Genomic DNA, 18,032 nt, shown 5'->3' with positions numbered 1-18,032 from the left:
GTTAGACGTTTTTACACTTCACAAAAGAATTTTTTGACTTTACCATAGTGATCACCACAGCAGTTCTTTATATAACTTTGCTTTCTCTTGAATAATTTCTATTATATACTGGTGGACCAAATTCTAATTTAGACTCTCCCTTCTCACTTGAGGAATGTGAGGGGTATTTGTTCTGTATTTAAGTGAGAGTACTCGATGTTTTCCCAGCAGTTTTCAGAGGTTTGCCCTCCATGGCAATTATGAAGTTCTGACTTGCAAGCAATGCCTTGAGCAAAAGTTCATAACTTTTCTCCAAAATGAATGTCTTTTATATGAAGGGTATGGATGACAAGTTCTTTTCTATAGAAGTGGTACTGGCCATGAAGTTAGATATTTGTGTGCAAAAAAATAAATAAATAAATAATGAAAAAAGAATCTGTTCTGCACAAATGTGGGCAGCTTCCAAGAGACCAGGGAAATTGCCCCTAAATATCTGCAATATAGACTCATTCCTCAGGTGAGCACAAGTCCTAGGCTCCTGGTACCTAGAAAACATATGTTCCTCTCATTGCATTGGCAGGTAGACAGGTAAAGAGAGAATCATGACCTCTTCAGAATTGTCCTTAACATCCAGCACCATGCCTAGAAAAATAGCTAGTTTTTAAGAATTTGTTAAATTGTTACCAAAAGGGAAAAGGAAATAAAATAGTAAGGGGAAAAAATGAATTATGCAGGGTAGGCATGGGTAAAATAGCTTATGAGAAATGAGAAGACACTTGATTCCCCCTGCCCCATGTTTTATCTGTGCATTATAGTTATACATAATGATGGGATTGTTGTTAAATATTAGAATGTGCATACAATATAACAATGTCATTTGCCTGTAGCACTCTGCAGTATTTCCCCCTTTTCTTCCCTCCTCCTGCCCCCACCCCGTTTCCTTTCCTCCACTATCTCTCTTCGATTTTCCTGAGACATCCCCCACCCCGTCTTTCTTTTCCTTCCTCCTCTCTAACTTCCTCATATGAGAGGAAACATATAACTCTTAATCTTCTGAGTTTGACTTATTTTATTTAACATAATGATCTCAAATTCTGTCCAATTTCCTGCAAAATACATAATTTCGTTTTTCTTTTTGGCTGAATAAAACTCCATTGTGTATATAAATTACATTTCCTTGACCCATTCATCTGTGGAGGGACACCTAGGCTGGTTCCATAATTTGGTTTTTGGAAGACACTTGATTTTTGAAACAAATATCCAGAAAGGTAATTATTGGATAAAGGGAGTCTGCATAATTGTGCTGATGCTTAATCATCAGTTTCCAGAAAGGAGAAAATATATATATATCTCCATTGAGAGAAGTTAAGCTGCCATTGGGAGGTAATTGGAAATTCTTTGTCAGAACTTGCTGCCTCTCTTGTTAAGTGAGAATACGTTCAGTCTGTTTCTAGATGTCCCACTTATGGTAAGTTCTGAAAGAATTTGTTGTCAAGAGCTAAAAAGCTCAAGTGGAGAGGCATAAAGAAAATGTTGCCAGAGAAGCTCTCTTCACCATTTTGAGAGAGAGTGTTCAGGAAAAGAAATAGAACCAGCAGCACTGTCTACTTGTAGGTAGAAGTTTACACTGTCATCAAGGAGAATCTGTAAAGAAGAAAGTTGCCCAATTAGATGTGCAAAATAAAGGAAAATAAAAAGGACAACCACTAAGTTTCAAAGGAAAGCAGGAAATACAGAATACCCAGGCCGATTTTCTTATTCTCTGCATATGGAAAACAAGAGTAAAAGTCTGTAGGTCACCAGACCACAAAGTGCCACAGCCAGGCCTGATAGGGAAGACTGAGCCCATCCCAGAGGTCATGGACTTGGAGCCAGATGAGACCTTCAATTACCTATTTAATCTGACACATGAAAATACTAATTTAAACAGTAGAAAATGAGATGTGACACAAAGAAGTACTGGTATGACCCAGAATACTGGATCTAGGGTAATATCTTAATTTTAGTTTAAGTTCTAACACTCATAATCTATGTAACCTTGAGTAAGTCAATAACTTTTCTCTGAGCCTCAGTTTGTCATCTGTCAAAGAAAGAAACTGAATTATATGAACTTGGAAATAACACAGTAATATAATTCTAAGGTACTTGATATTACAAGGATCATTAAAAAATGTATTAGCCAGGCACAGTGGTGCACACCTGTAATCCCTGTAATTAGCTGGAGAAGCTGAGGTGGGAGGATCACAAATTCAAAGCCAGCTTCAGCAACTTAGTGTAGTCCTAAGCAACTTAGTGAGATCCTCAGTGGTTAAATGTCCCTGGGTTCAATCCCTAGTATCAAACAAACAAACAAAAAAAAAGCATTAGTGTAGTCTAACTGCTGTAACAAACATCCCCAAATCTCAATGGCTTAATAAATTAAGAATTTTTTTCATGTCACAATCCAATGGCTGATACACGGTGATGGTGGTAACGTTGGGTGTCTGCTTGGTGGAGAGATACTCCCACACAGTTATTTAGAGGCTGAAGGTCCTGCCAACAGTCTTTGAGTAGCTCTATTATCACCTAGTAGTACTTCTGGGTTTTCTCCAAGATCTTTACATAGAGCCAGCAACCAAAGAAAGAGAGTGCAGAGGATGGTGCTGGAAATTGTTTTAGGTCACAGGCCTGGGATATATAATTTCCACCAATAGTCCATTGGCCAAAAGTTTGTAACATGTTGTACCTAACTGCAAAGGAGTTCTATCTAGCTATGTGCTCAGGAGTAAAAGGAAAAACAATTTAGTGAACAGAGAGGTCTCTGCTACAGTTGGTTCTTCCGATCACCTAATATTGGCTTTGCTGTTCCTCCCCCCATGGAGAATACGGTACTCTAGTCTCAAAGGAGGAAATCCAAGGTTATATCCTGCTCAAAGTACACGATATCTGTTATGCTCAGTCTTCCCTATCAGGTTTGGCAGTGGCACTTTGCTGTCTGGTGACCTATGGACTAAGCAAGTTATATACTACCCCCGTGCCCCAATGTGATTGTAAAACAGGATGGCCTCAATAAAATTTCCCAGGGGTGAAGGGAAGAATGGGAGTCACAGCAGTCAGCAGGCCATAGTATTCTGGACTACCAATGAAGGTATACTATCAAGGTCACTTTTATAGGCTGGATGTGATTTGAATGTTCCCCAAGGATCCATTGTGATTAAAGGCTTGGTCTCCAGGATGTACTATTTTGGGAAGTAGTGAGTCCCTTGGGAGGTCCTTAGGACATTGGGTATGTAAGGTATTTCTCATGCAATGCCTTTGGGTAGTTCTCCTGAGCCGATTGTTACGTAAGAAGCAAGCCTGGCCCTGCCCGTCCTTTCTCTCTGCTTCTTGGACAGACATGCTCCAACACACACTCTTGCCATTGCCACCTACAATTCACCAAGAGGTCTCCACCAGAAATAAGCTTACGTAGGCACCATGCCCTTAAGCCTCCAGCACTGTGAGCTAAATAAACTTTCTTCATAAGTAGTCTGTGTCAGATTTTTCATTATGATGGTGAAAAGTACATTAACACAGTCATATCAGTTTTCTATTGCTGCATAACAAATCACTACAATCACTACAGATTTAGAAGCTTAAAGCAACACCCAGTTATTATCTCATAGTTCCTGTGGCTCAGAGTCTGGGTGGGCTGTAGCTGAGCTCTGCTCTGGTTCTCACCAGACTGAAATCAAGATATCAGCCGGGCTAGGCTCTTACTGGAGATGCTGGGGAAGAATCCACTTCTAAATTCATTCAAGTTGATGGAAGAATTCATTTCTTTGAGTTTATAGAAATAAGATCCTGATTTCCCAGAGGCTCTTCAGTTTCAAAACAGTGATTTTTTTTTTTTTTAGCTTGCAGAATTGAAGGAGTTTTTCAGTCCTTCTCATCTCTCCAATTTCCACTCCTAAACAGAGCAAGCTCTCTGCTTTGAAAGGCTCATGTAACTACACTGAGCTCACCTGTATAATCTTCTATGTTAGGTTCAACTTACCATATAATGTGAAAGTTATGACATAACTTAAAGAGTTATGTCTCACTTTCAAATGCTCTAGGGATTGGAGTGGGGCATCTTTGGGAACCCATTTTAGAAATTCTGCCTACCACCGTGACCTGCCCTTGATTAGCTCCCGATTCTACTTTGAAACTCCAGTGTCCACTGATCTCTGTGGCCCTTGTTTTCTTTCTAGGAGGCCTTTCATCATATATCTTTATTGGCCATATTTGAAGCAGCTATTATGGAGCACACCTTCTCACTGGCCTCAGCGCTGGATCTCAATGGTGGTTTTCTGAAGAGGCTTTCAGTTCTGGCTTATGTTTCTTTGTAAATATGATTCCCTCACAAATATAGATTTATGATCTATTTGCTTCCATGTGCCAATAATCATAGCCCAAATCCTCTGTCAGGATTATTTTCTAAATCTGTTTCTGCTTTACCTGTCCCAATACTTTCTTGTGGCTAACCTAACTTTGTTTGGAACCACTAATGGGAGAGCCACATCCTGCATCTATTCTTTTCCATAAGGCTAAGTTGGTCTGTTCAACTGAGACATTTTAGTGGTTCTTTTTCTCTCTAACTTGTATTTAGTTTGTTTGGGATATAGAAGGAATCAGATTTTCTAACCCTTAAGTCCCTACAAGTTCTCTATATTGTTTTTTATTTCTGCTTCAAAATAGGCAATTCTTTCCTAAGTGCTTCTCTTTCTTTCTTTCTTTTTTTAATTTTGGTCTTTTATTTCTTTTTTTTTAAGTTACTTTTTTAGTTGTTGATGGGCCTTTTTAAAAATTTATTTACATGTGGTGCTGAGAATTGAACCCAGTGCCTCACACATGCTAGGCAAGTGCTCTACCACTGAGCCACAACCCCAGCCCCGAAAGTGCTACCTTTTCTTGAAATAGCTTGTCAAAGGCAGCCAATAGAGGCCCACATATTCCAATGCCTCCTCAGAATCCTCTGATTTTGAGAAGTAGAAAAGAGAATGAACAAAGTGTGGAATATTAGGCAGAAGAGTTTGTTTTTAGGACACTAGATCCACATGGTCCACATTCCCCTGAGAGGGGTTGGAGAGGTAGGGAGGGGGCATGGGGTTAGAAATGATGGTGGAATGTGATGGTCATTATTATCTAAAGTACATGTATGAAAACATGAATTGGTGTGAATATACTTTGTATACAACCAGAGATATGAAAATTGTGCTCTATATGGGTAATAAGAATTGTAATGCATTCCGCTGTCATATATAAATTAAAAAAAAAGAAAAAATGGAAATCGGGTTGGTGAAAACTTAGTAGTTTCTATCACATAGTAAAATATATTAATGAAAAAAATCATATACGAGGAAGAAACAGGAAACTAGAACCAGGAATGGGCAAAGAATGAAGGACAGGAACTGATCCAGCCCGTGTGAGGTAAACTCATATTACAATGACCCAATGGTTGCCTTAATGGTTTGGATATGAGATGTTCTTCTATTAGCTTATGTGATAGATAATGCGGGAATGTTCAGAGGTGAAATGAATATGAGAATTGTGACCTAATCAATTGATGAATTATTGATGGATTAATAATTTGAAAGAATTATGCTACAGGGTGGTAACTGTAGGCAGGTGGGGTATGGCTGGAGGAAGTAAGTCTCTGGGAGTGTGCCCTTGGGGATTATATCTTGCTCCCCTGACTTCTCCCCTCTCTCTGTTTCTTGGGCACCCTGAGCTGAGTAGCTTTTCTCCATTACACTCTTCTGCCATAATGTTCTGCCTCACCTCAGGCTCAGAGCAGTGGAGTTGCTGACCATGTACTGAGCCTCTGAAACTGTAGGCTGAAAATAAACCTTTTCTCCTCTAAATCCTCTAAGATGTTACTGTCAGGTATTTTAGTCACAGTGACAAAAAAGCTGACTAACACAGCTGGGGACCTCTGGCTTGGTTCTTTGAGGAACTCATATCCAAAGGAATCCTGTTCAGGTTTGGAATAAGACTGTGGCTCCACTCCATAAAATGAAGAGGCATTTGGCTGCTGCCAAAGGTTTAGAAATGTGCTTTTATTTTTCAAACTCAGGTATGTGACACTTTATAGTTCAATGCTAGCACACCTGTGTGAGGCTTAACAACATTAGCAACTGACAGCCAGTGATACACAAATCCAGCGTCTCCCTTCCCGTTTGACTCTGCCAGGCTGTTCATGGGGAGCAGCACACACAACTTTGCGGCAGCCAGAAAGTGAAGGTCTTTCAGGAGGTGAGGTCAACAATGATGCAAACCACACAATGATTGCAACTGAAGGTAGGCAACCAGACATCTAAGGCTCAGCAGCAATGTCAGAGGCATTTTGAGGGGAACTTTATTTCAGATCCATGTCATATTAGAAATACAGGTCTTCTTCCCTTTCACAACTGCTTTGGCAGAAGATACAACTACTTCAGGTTGATCTTTGCTTCCAGAAAAAAAACAGACTGATGAGTACTTTTTCAGTCATGCCTATGTAAATATGGCTACCCTTATGCTCCCTTTTGGAGCGTCCTCTTCCTCAACTTTCCTAACTCACAAATGGAGTATTGTGGGCAAGGGCTTGTGTCTGAAGTTCTCTGAGGGCCTTTCTGTGGGGAAGCTGGAGGTGCAGAAGCTCTCAGCACCAGCTCTCCTTGCCTTGTCTCACCTGGAAACAGGGATGGGAACCTTATGCCAAGTGGGCAATGGGCCAACTCAGCCTAGTCCTTCTTTATGGGGGGCTGACATTGGATGTTGGCCACTTAGAGTCTTGTTCTAGAGCTGTTCTCTCTGGATCTCCATTCACAGCCTGCCTTTGGCTCTGAGGGCCTTGTGTAACTAAAGCTTCTTCAGTTGTATCCATGCCTGTTGGAAGAGGCCAGGTAAACCATCCACCCATGCCTCCAAAGTCCCTCTACTTTGTTCTGCACCTCTTTACCTTAATGGCACATCCTTGGTCAACCCTGGTTTGGGCTTCTCTCTCAGTCATTTTCCAGCCACTGTAAAAGACGCCCCCTTCAATAAACATGCAGTTTTAAAGTGGGGTCTAGTCTAAAGGTGACTATTTGAAGGGAGTGATTGTGTTGAGCCCATCCTTGAACTTGGAAACAGTGTTGCTGCTGGCCTGGTTGCATTCCTGCTCTTCACAGAATAGCCTGAGAAATATTAAAATAATCTCAGGTCAACAAAAATGTGATTCTTCTCATAGAGATGAGGTGGTGCTGGTGCTGGTACTGGGAAAACTGCAAAAATCTCAGCAGTCCCAGGGTGCTCTCCACCACCTTAAATCTTCCACCTCTTCTTTTGAACAATATTTAATGACCCCCTCCCAAGCATCAGCCACCATGTTAGGTACCTACCCAACAGATGGGTAAGACATGGTTCTTGTCTTTGAGGAAAAATGCTTGGAGGAACAGATAATAGAAATAAATTATGGTGATAGATGGTGGGTATAGGTAAATGATGAAAATACTTAAGAGCCAGAAAGCATAGAGGGTATGAACCATTATGTTGGGTGTGGGGAGAGTTTGGGGAAAAGGTCATTAAAGCCTGTATGGAAAGGCGATTTTTGCACTTGGCCCTCAAGAGTGAACAAAAGAAAAGAAAAGAAGAGCAAGAGAAAAACTAATGACTGGAGATCTAGAACAGCATAATTTGGGAAGCAATAGTTTGGGAAACAGCCATAGTTTGGGAAGCAGAGGTGCCTTGGAAGAGCTGAAGGACCAGTTGGGTGAGTGAGACTGGGAGGACAGGCATCCAGCTAGGAGACCACTGGAGAAGCAATATAGTGCGGGGGTTAAGGGTATAGTCCCTGGAAACAGTCCACCCTGTTTGGAGAGCTAGCTCCATGATTTACTAGCTGTGTGTTCTTAACAAGTTACTTATCTTTTTTTGTGCTTTAGTTTCCTTATCTGAAAATGGAAAGAATAATATCCATCTCAGAGGTTTTTTTTTTCCCCTTGAGGACTAAACGAATTAATATTCTCATATAATACTGAGAATAGTTCTTGGCTCAGGGTAAGTTCTATATGAATGTTGGCTGCAAAAGTAAACAATAGCAAACAAAACCTAAGGCAACCACATAGAACCCATACTGAAGCCAACACCCATCACCACCACCAAATTGATGAGGGCTGATGAAGGCAGTGGCTGAAAAGGTGGGGAGTGACATCAAATTGGAGATTTGCTCCTTCAGCTCTGCGCTGAACAATTGGGAATGCTCTAGAGCGTATGCGAGGTTTGGAAATTCCGTTGCAACGGAAGCCCGAAAGTGCAATTTCCCCCTTTCATGTGGCCCCCCTAGAGCGAAAGCTTGAAGCTGAAAGCACACCATTTCTCCTTGCTCACTTGAGAGGTGGGTTAACTACTTTCAAAGGGAGAGAACAAATAGGAAACAGACTGTGCTGTACAGCAGCTTAGAGTTGGCATCTGACATGGAGACCAGCAAGTCTGCCATAGAAGCCACAAGTTTTCAGTGTTTTTCAAACATCTTCATTCTGTGTGGATAGTTCACTGTACAGGTACTGTGACTGCCCCACACTGAGTGAAAATCTATGGGTTGGCTTGACACGCATCGTATTTTTTTAGAGCACACTTTTGGAGGGTTGTTGGCTTCGTGCACACGCGTGTTGTGGGTGTTGTTTGTGTACAGATGCACAGACCTTGATTTGCATCTTCCCATATTTCATTTCAAGCACTGAGCTAAATCCGGCCTGTCCATTTTTCTGAGAAACCTTTCCTATTCTGTGAAAAGAAACTGATTCTGAAGGGGAGAAAAAGAGGCCAAAGGAGTGTTATGGAAAATGAGATGGGAATTGGGAAGATATTCACGTGTGACTCAGAATTCTAGGTCTGACTCTTAGGGCCAGTGTTAGCTGTTAAGCACAATTCTTCCTGGTACCCAACTGCTGAGAGGAAAAGGGGAGAGTGAGCTTCTTACTGTCCCCCAGTGAAGGTGTATTAATTCTCCCTAGCCATCTGAGCTAGGATCAGGAGACCTTCCCTTTGCCTAGACTTCCTTGGTGACAGTCACTTTTTCATCCACCAGATGCTTTTCCAAGCAGGTTTGTTGATCCTCCAAGAACATCAAGTTACTGTGGTCTGAATAATTCCCACAGTGGTGCCAAGTGTGAAGAGAAGCCCTTCTCATCCCCCAACGGGAGGGGTGGCAGGACATCCATGGATCTGAACCTGATGCACTAGACTTGGGGACAAGGTGGTGGCTGATGTCCTGGAGCAGGGCATTGGCTAGGAATCAGGTTTCCTACTGCTCTGTAGGCTGCTCGTGCTGGAGTCCTGAGCTCCACCAGGAGTCCCTTTGGGCTGCTGAGCAAGTGGATCTTCCAAGGGGCCCATCAGCCTGCTCCACACAAGAGTTATAGGAATTGTAGAGTCCCAGCACAACAGTCAAGACCAGCATCACAGCAGCCATCATCCAGATTACTTGCCAGTGCTGACACAGTTTGGGATACATGACTTGTAAGAAATGGACCAATTCTTCAAGTTTGCTGTCAATGAAAAAACAGGTGGAGGGCTTAGTATATTGGGCCAATGTATGATGCCCAGACCCATGCTCTCTGTCTGGGGATTCCTCCTATGCTATCCAGAGCAGTGGTTCTCAGCTATGCATGGATCTTGGCAGCAATTTTTCAAAATACCTCAGGCCTACTGAATGAGAATCTCCAGAGTTATGGTCTAGGAATCTATAGTCACATTTCCCTAGATGGTTTTGACACCACTGGTCTATAGCATTGATGGTGAGAGCTACTGGTCAGGAACATTCTATTACTTGTTTGATCATTCACCCATCCACACATGCTCTCATCTATTCATGGGATGATCACTGATATCTGCACTCTCTTGAGCCCCAGAGTGCAAGGTTGGCTGATCCATACTCCCATGGATCAGATAGCACCGGCATACCACTGCTCTTAGCTTTATTAGCGATCCGTTCCAAGTTCTAACCTGTACCCTGCATCAGTGCTAAGAAGCATAACTCATTGTTCTCAGTTCCATCTCCAACTGTGTCCAGAGTGGAAGAACTGTGCTAAGCTCTCAAAAGCAGCTTGATTTTCCACCAGAAGGCCTGTTGCTGAGAAGTAGGGAGCTCTAAGGCAGAGTTAGTAGAGAGTGGAAAACTTGCCATGAATTGAAAAACTCAACTCCTTAGAAAGGGGCCAAATGCTCAGAATGTTTGCCTCCCATATTAAGGCCATAGGGAACAGTGATTTGTTTCTTGTACATGTGAGAACCCCATCAGATCATTTCAGGCACAATTTAGCAATAAAAAAAAAGAGCATGCTGGCTGATATGAAAACTACTAGCTATTTTCATAATTATTGAGAAGGTAGAGCTTGGAAATGCAAGCCTTATTTCCTTTCAGTCCTATTTAGATTCTTTTGATCCTATTAAGATATGACTGGATGCCAAAATGGAGTCACTCTTTGGAGCTATATTTTCATGCCCCCATACAGGCTACTAGAGTGGGAAGAATCCCACCATAACCCTATGTTAAAGTAAGACTTCAAAGGAGGTTAAGTCCTGGCTTTGGTGGTGCACACCTGTAATCCCAGCAATTCAGGAGCCTGAGGCAGGAAGACCGCAAGTTCAAGGCCAGCCTCAGTAACTTAGAGAGGCTCTAAGCAACTTAGTGAGATCCAAAAATAAGGCATAAAAGGGACCAGTGATATAGCTCCATGGTAAAGCACAACTGGGTTCAATCCCCAGTAGCAAAAAAAAAAAAGACCTGACTTTGTGACCCTTAGGTAGTTATCCATTTCTGGTCTATAAGAGAAGTCAGAGATTAAATTAGGTTAGCATGATCAAATTGTATTTTCATGTATGTATGAATATGCCACAATAAATTACCCATCATCCTGCACAATTAAGATGCAACAATAAAAAGTTAGATTAGAAAAAGAATTCCTATTGAAGTAATTTTTTTGGTTGTTGTAAATAAACTTGTTTTCTTAGAGTTAAGGGTAAAATAAAGGAACCTGTCTAAATATCATTTTAACCTTGTAGAGTGACTTGAAAAAATGTCAGGAAAAAGACAAAGTTTCATGTCACACATCATAAGTCTCAATTGTTCAATGTCTTATCAATGTCAGATGTATTCTCTGTTTGAATATTGTTAAGATGTTCGATTGACTCACCCACACTTCTTTTAAACCAATCCTCCAGAAAGCAATGCTTATAACAGATTACATTATGGCATATAACAGAGTAGAAACTCAGAAAAAAAAGACACTTGTGTTTCATGTTTGAATTTCTATAAGGGACCAGCTGCTGGACTTAGCTTTTATGTTTTTAAAATGCACTAAAATAGGACGTGGAATTTTTAATAACTTCCGACCTGGCTTGTGAGTGAGGTACCAAAGTTTCATGGTCACTGGATCATGTTTGAGAGCTGGTGTCTGCAGGCAACTTTGTGTCTAAGAGGCTCAGGTGGACAAGGATCACCTGGCATTGAAGACAACGGCTCTTGAGGCTAATATGATAGCAACCTCAGCCCTTATGGACAAGATGACACCACACTGCTAGGCCTGAAAAGGTGAAGCTACATCCTTGTGCTGAAGGACGGAGACCCTTCTGAGGGCTGTGCTCACGCCTGGTATCTATCACCTGATGAACAGGTCTATTCTCAAAACCAAAAAGCAAATCCAAGGGGGAGCAGAAGTTGGGAGACAGAACAAGCTCTCTCAGAATCAGGATGATCAAGAGGACACTCTTGAGTGATGGATGCTACAGGTGGTCATTGCCAAGTACTTATAACCAGCTGGCATAAATGGATGCCAGGCAAAGCCTTATTTCCCCTGTCATGAAATGGAAGGGGGATGACAATTGCCTGAGATCAAAATAAGCTAGATAAATCCTGCGTGTGCTTTGTAAACCAGACTGTTTATATTCCTTGTACTCTCTCTGTTTATTTCTCTTTTGTTTTTTTTTTTTTCTCAGTGTTTGGTAGTGTTAGAAGTTCTAGCCTGTCTTCACTGTATTCAGGATGCCAAAGGAAGGGCTTGTCCGGACTTGATGACATTAAAGAGAAGAAAGGCAGTGTGATGGCCTAAAAGATAAAATCAGAAGACCCCCAAGAAGGAGGAGCCATCAGGAGAACAGCATCCAGCTGCCTGAGGTTCCTTCAGGAGAGGCCATGTGTCCCAGCATTGGGGAAGCACTTCCCCAGCTCTGCTAGAAGCCATTTTCCTTGAACAATGAGGTTGACTCAAGCAGGCTGGACCCTCTTGGTTGAATCTTTCCTTGGTTTTGGATTGTTCCTGAGGCGGGCTGAAAAATGAGCTGATCATGACTAGGCTGGGAGGGAGTCTATTCAGGATCCTTTACTCTCTCTCAGCTTACAAGAGCTCTTGATTGCTGTCTGTCCTGCCCATGACCACCTCTGACCCCTCAATTCTTGCAAATATTCCATTGTGAACTATTTTTTGCTCTTAATTTCCTCTACCACCTCTCCATCTTGAGTGCCCTCTGGGTCTCTCTGTTGGCCATGCTGGCCCCAGATCTACTACTGCCCTGGATTGACATTTCCAGAGATTTTTGTGCAATTCGGCAAATAAATGAATCATAATTTTCAGTAATCTCAGGTCTCCACACACAGCTTCCCACCTGCTTCTTGGGTCCTTTTCCTCTTCCTCAGTTTCTTCTACCTCCTCAGGTTCCTCAGGACTCTCACTCTTCTGTTCTTCTTCTTCTTCCTTCAGGCCTTGAAGTTCTTTGGTCTTCTTTAGACCTTCCTGATATCTGGAAGGCAAAAAGGAACAACTGGGTCTGGAAGGGCCAGGCATGGAGGAGCATCCTTTCCTGAGTTCCTAGGGGAGGGGACTTGAGCACCTCCATTAATGATGCACTTCCTGTGATTCCACACAACAGGAAAAAGCTGGGAAGCTCCACCGAACCCCAACGTGGCTCATGTCAGTACAATTTCCCCTCACTCCTCAGTCATCCTTCCTGTTTATGTGACACTGTGACAAACTGACAGGGAAAAAAAAATGCAGGCACAGGGTCTCCTGGATTCTTATCCTACAAAACATACTGTAGAGATAAGATTGCATTTGTTCTCTGTGTAACCCTTGGAACTTCATCTTCTCGTTGGTAAAACAGAGAGGGTGATCCCCATCTCAGAGGGCACAGGACAGTTTTCAGAAGTGCCAGGGCTCAGCCTAGAGGGGTAGTCGGTAAATATTCACAAAACCAATGGAGGAGTTTGCCCCCACACATTCTGAGGGTAGATAACAGTTATAGGTGAAAAGATAGGCTTTCCTGGAGAGAACTTTCTGATTTCCTTCTCCCAGGATCAGTATTGTCCTGAACATATGTTTACTTGTCCTATAGCATGGTGCTGAACTTAGTGATTTGGCTGGAACAGTCCCCCCACTATGTGTGACTATGTATGGGTTCTGATGGGCAGGAAGCTGCATCTCCCTAGGGAGCTGTGGGGGCATCAAGCCAGGTTGGAGGTGATTCTCTGTCTTGGGGTCTGAGCCTGCTCAGTGCCATCTCCCCAGTGACTAACAGTTAGCCTTAGGTGCTCCTGAAGCTCGGTTAGAGGAGGGGATGGTTGGAAGCTGGAGGGGACTCTAGTTTAGAGGAGGAAGGGATGACAGGGCAGTTCTAGGAAGCAGAGTTGCAGCTGCCCCTGGGTAATGGTTGGCAGCAACATGGCTGCTTCTCGCATGTGTTGAGAAACCTCAAGCACCACCAAGAGGAACCTACCCTGAGCCCCTGATTTCCAGATCATTCCCAGCAGTAGTATTCAAGCCTAAAAAGAGAGCAGTCTATTATTGCCTAACCACACCCTCCTTCCCAGCTTCCTTCTGTTCTTCCTGTGGAATAGTCTTACACTTTTCCTACGGGGTCAGGAGGCCCTGGGGTCACTGGTTGCCTCCCCAAAACCTCTTAGGAAAAGAAAAGGCCCGTGGGAAGGTATCTTCTGACATCTGCCAGGTGCCCCCGGGCTGGCCGAGGTCTGACTCACCCCTTGTTGTAGGCTTCTTCCTCCACCCTGGCCTTGGTCTCTTGGCTAATCTCCTCCAGGCAGCTCAGGGGTGGCACAGGAGCAGAGGCTTCACAATCTGGCTCCCCATTTGTCTTTCCACTAGAGGGAAGGGGGAAGCACAGGGTGTCATTTTAGGGAGAGGTTGAGCATCTGCAGACAAAGCCATGTCTTTGGCCTGATTCCTGATTACAAGTAAGAAAATCAGATCTTTCTTTAGCTTTTAGATTTTTAAAAAAATCCTTCTGCTCTGAGAAAAGATTTCATGAAGTTCTACTCTATGAATCTTTCCTAGACCATGAAAAATGGTACCAGCTTCTCTTCTCATGTGCCCAAATCCACCTTAATTCTTATTCCAGGGGGTGCTATAAGTGGACAGATTCAGAGCTTTACAGCACTGAGATGAGGAAAGTGAGGGTGAATTAAAATATTCTCATGACCTTATTTACTCTTTCAAACAGCTACTGAATATAACTAAGCTGCAGGCAATTGCAATGTGCTTAGAACACATTAGGAAATAACAAAAGGAGAGCTGGTTGTGGTGGTGTATGCCTGTAATCCCAGTGACTTGGGAGGCTGAGGCAGGAGGATCACAAGTTCAAGGCCAGCCTCAGCAATTCAGCAAGACCCTGTCTCAAAAGAAAAAAGGCTGGAGATGTAGTTTAGTAGCAAAGTGCCCCTGTGTTCAATCCCCATTAACAAAAAAAGAAAATAACAAGATAGTTTTTGCTATTGTGGAGCTTCTCAGAAGAGAAAGACTCCCATCCCCATTCCCTCTCCCCCAAACAAGGAAAGAAAAAATTTGTAATTTGCTACATTATGACACTTATGAAAGAAACTATGTAGTGACAGAAAATAATGAGAGAATGTGTTTAGAGTGAATGGTCAGAAAAGGCCTCTCTGAAGTGCTGAAATCGAAGCACAGGCCTAAAAGATAAAAGTGCAGCTTTGTCTATGGCACACAAAGATCATCCCAGGTAGAGGATATAGAATATATAAAGACTGAAAGCACAAAGGTGCTGGGACATTGGAGTTGCTGCAAAGAGTCATCATGGTGGGAGTTAACTTTTGGAAAAGATAAAGTTGCTGTGAAAGTGAGGTATTCAAGTGGAGAGGTCAAGAGGACAATTGTTCCTGCCCAAGTGAGGCACAGAAGAATTCTCAGCTGGAGATGTACGTTGACATCATCAGAATATAGATGATACTTAAACCTACGGGATTGGATAAGATTGCCTGGAGATAGCATGAGGAAAGATAAGAAAGGACCTGTGGATCAAATCCCTAGTATCTCCTCACTTAGGTGGAGAAGGAGGAACCCCCAGAGGCAATCCAGAAGTAGTTACTGGAAAGGCAAGAGAAAGCAGAAGAGTGTGGAGCCTTGGGCACTAGGAATGGAGACAGTGTTGCAAGGGAGAGTTCACTGTATCTCCCTGTATCTTCAGAGTCTGAGGAACAAAGTGACTATAGATATGATAGTACAGAGGTCAAGAGGAGCCTTGAGGTAACGAGTGGATTTAGGAAGGAAAGGGAGGTGAGACAGGCAGAGACACAGGCATTTAACTCAGACGAGGACAGAGGAGTATTTTGGAGGAAGCAATTAGCCGAAGAAGTGGCCATGAGTTGATAGATATCACATTTGAACATCAATAATCCAGTAGAGGGATTTTCTTTTTTTAAAAAAAAGGGATGACCAAAGGAGCAAAATCTTTGACTAAAGTAATGAAGACTTCTCCTCCAGGCAGCTCAGGGGGTGGCTCAGGAGCAGAGGCTTCACAATCTGGATCCCTTGGTCACAACAGAGGCAAGAAGAAGATGGAGACATCTTGGGGCTCTAGTGAGGGGAGATGAGAGGGCTCCTACTGACAGGCAGCTTAAATGTCTCATAAAGAGGGAGGTTATTTACTGAGGGCGAGAGATAGAGGGCCCTAAAAAAGTTGGAGGAAGCAGAAAGTATAAGAGTCATGTGGGAAATTAGGAAAATAAACATATTAGAAAACCATGGTAGGTCGGCTGAGCAGTGCTGAGTCTTTATTTAAAGTACTGAGAGATCAGGTTTCAAGGCCATGTCTTCCCTACACATCCTGCAGCCCACTGAGGCATCCAGGATCCCGATGGGAGGAATGTTGTCATGGAGGAACCATCAAACAAGGCAAAACTGTGAGCAGGGCTTTCCAGCCAGGACTCTGAGAGATCGCAGCTGCCATCCCTCCCTGACCTCAGGCAGGGTTTATGAGTGAGCCTTGTATCTGCTCCTCATTCTTGGCATCAGTTTCCCATCTCTTAGTTTTTCCCTTAGACCTTGTAGGATTTACATTTCATCAGACTGGAAACCAAAACCCATTGTGGACAAGAAAGATAACACTCTAAAAATACCAGTTATTCATAACATTTCTCCTTTTGCAAATTACATTATCCACTCCCTTCCATGTGACCTTTGCCTAATGTGCAGTTTCCTATTTGTCCAAATGACTGGAGCAAGAGAAGAAAAACATAGCTACAGCCAAGGGCAGGGACAGTTATTCTTTTAAGAAATATATTTATATATTAGATATTGCTATCACACTTTTTCTTTTCTCTATAGCTACCAAACCCTTAGAGGTTTATTAAAGTTAAGAAAGTTTGAAGGAGGACAATGCAGTACAGGGGAAAAGAAGGCAAGCCTGGGTCCAGATCCCAGCTCCAACACATGTGAGTTACTTAGCCTTCCTAAACTGCAGATCCTCAGCTGTAAAGTGGGGGCAATAATACATACTTGATGGTGGTGGTGTTAGAGTTAATGGAGAAACATAAGTTTACTTTCTGGAATATGGCACTGGACAAATGATATCTATTAGTATTATTGTTACTGTTATTCAGTTGATGTATCGGTAAATGTTGGGAGCAAGCTGAGCTTCCTTCGAACCTCATCCAGTAAAAGAAAATCAAAGCTGATAAATTACCAGGTGATTATTTTACATCTTCAAGGGAGAACTTGATATAGGTTACTCTGACAACTCAAAGTCATGGGAACCCTAAATGTGAACTAATGTTAGGTATGGTATAATTTACATGAAATTTACCTAAGATTGCTTTAAAATTTTCTCAGTGCATGACTATCACATACCATAGCACACACACCTTCGAGTTTTGCTGACTATATGATCATAAATCTTGTAGTCCTTGGGCCACCACTGCTCTCTAGAGACAAACTTCCTTGGTAGAACCCGGAAGTCCATTTTATTCACCCTTCAACATGGACCTTCTGTGCTTCTGTCCATTTCAGCTCCCTTATGGGACTTTCACATAAGTTCTCTCCCTTGATCTTCCCAATGACAAGAAGAGCTAACACTATACCAGGCTCTGTTCTAGGAGTTCACTTAGGACTCATGGATGATACTATAAGAGATTACTGTTCTCAGTTTGAAAAGTGAAGAAACCAAGTCTCAGAGAAGTTACATGACCAGCTCCAAATCAAACTGGACCCTGTGTAGCCCAACACCTGCCCATGCTTTTGATTGCACCATCTGCCACCAGGCAAGACATGATCCCACCTGACAGACAACAAACCCAAGCTTGGGTTGAGTATGTGACTTGCCTACAAGTCACATTATTGTTGCTGGGACTCTCACTTTGGTCTTCTAAATTTGTGTCAAGATGCATTTCCAAGTCTCCCTGAGCCTCTCTTTCAGTAGAAGTCTTTCCCTGGAGCTCTGAGTAGTGTGTGGGCTCCAAGGTACCTGCTGAGTTAAGCCATCCCCACCTGCAGGCTGGAGCACAACCAGCGATGCTGTGTTTCTTTCACAGGCTGCAGGTTCGGAGTGTGGAGGACCTTTGCTTCAAGTGGGACAAGAGCAATAGGATTGGAGGTGGGGCAGGCACATAGTATGTTCACTGTCATCTCCTAACTTCTAGACTGAGCTTGTAGTTCCCTACATATCTTCTCCAACTCCCTAGACATTTATCCTTACACATCTTTACTACTCAGCTCAAAACCTCCTCTATGAAGCCTTTGCTGATGTTCTCCCTTCCCCCCCACGCTCTGGTTAAAGTTGATCTCTCC

The 18,032-nt window shown here is 42.8% G+C and overlaps 1 protein-coding gene across 2 annotated transcripts in view; it reads right to left on the bottom strand.

Moving 5' to 3' along the window:
- Positions 1-6,061: 6,061 nt before the first annotated feature.
- The window catches only part of Irag1 (inositol 1,4,5-triphosphate receptor associated 1), a 126,210-nt gene continuing 114,239 nt past the window's right edge, over positions 6,062-18,032 (bottom strand). For both annotated transcript variants that reach the window (XM_026395897.2, XM_026395898.2), the window contains exons 20-22: positions 13,976-14,095; positions 12,607-12,741; positions 6,062-9,491 (exon numbers count right to left, since the gene is read on the bottom strand). In XM_026395897.2, the coding sequence (XP_026251682.2) occupies positions 9,248-9,491; positions 12,607-12,741; positions 13,976-14,095 (499 nt within the window). In that variant the 3' untranslated portion in view covers positions 6,062-9,247. The remainder of the gene's footprint in view (positions 9,492-12,606; positions 12,742-13,975; positions 14,096-18,032) is intronic.

The sequence above is a fragment of the Urocitellus parryii genome, chromosome 4, assembly GCF_045843805.1.
Source record: "Urocitellus parryii isolate mUroPar1 chromosome 4, mUroPar1.hap1, whole genome shotgun sequence".
Classification (NCBI taxonomy): Eukaryota; Metazoa; Chordata; class Mammalia; order Rodentia; family Sciuridae; genus Urocitellus; species Urocitellus parryii.
This window is presented reverse-complemented; position numbering and strand designations above follow the sequence as displayed.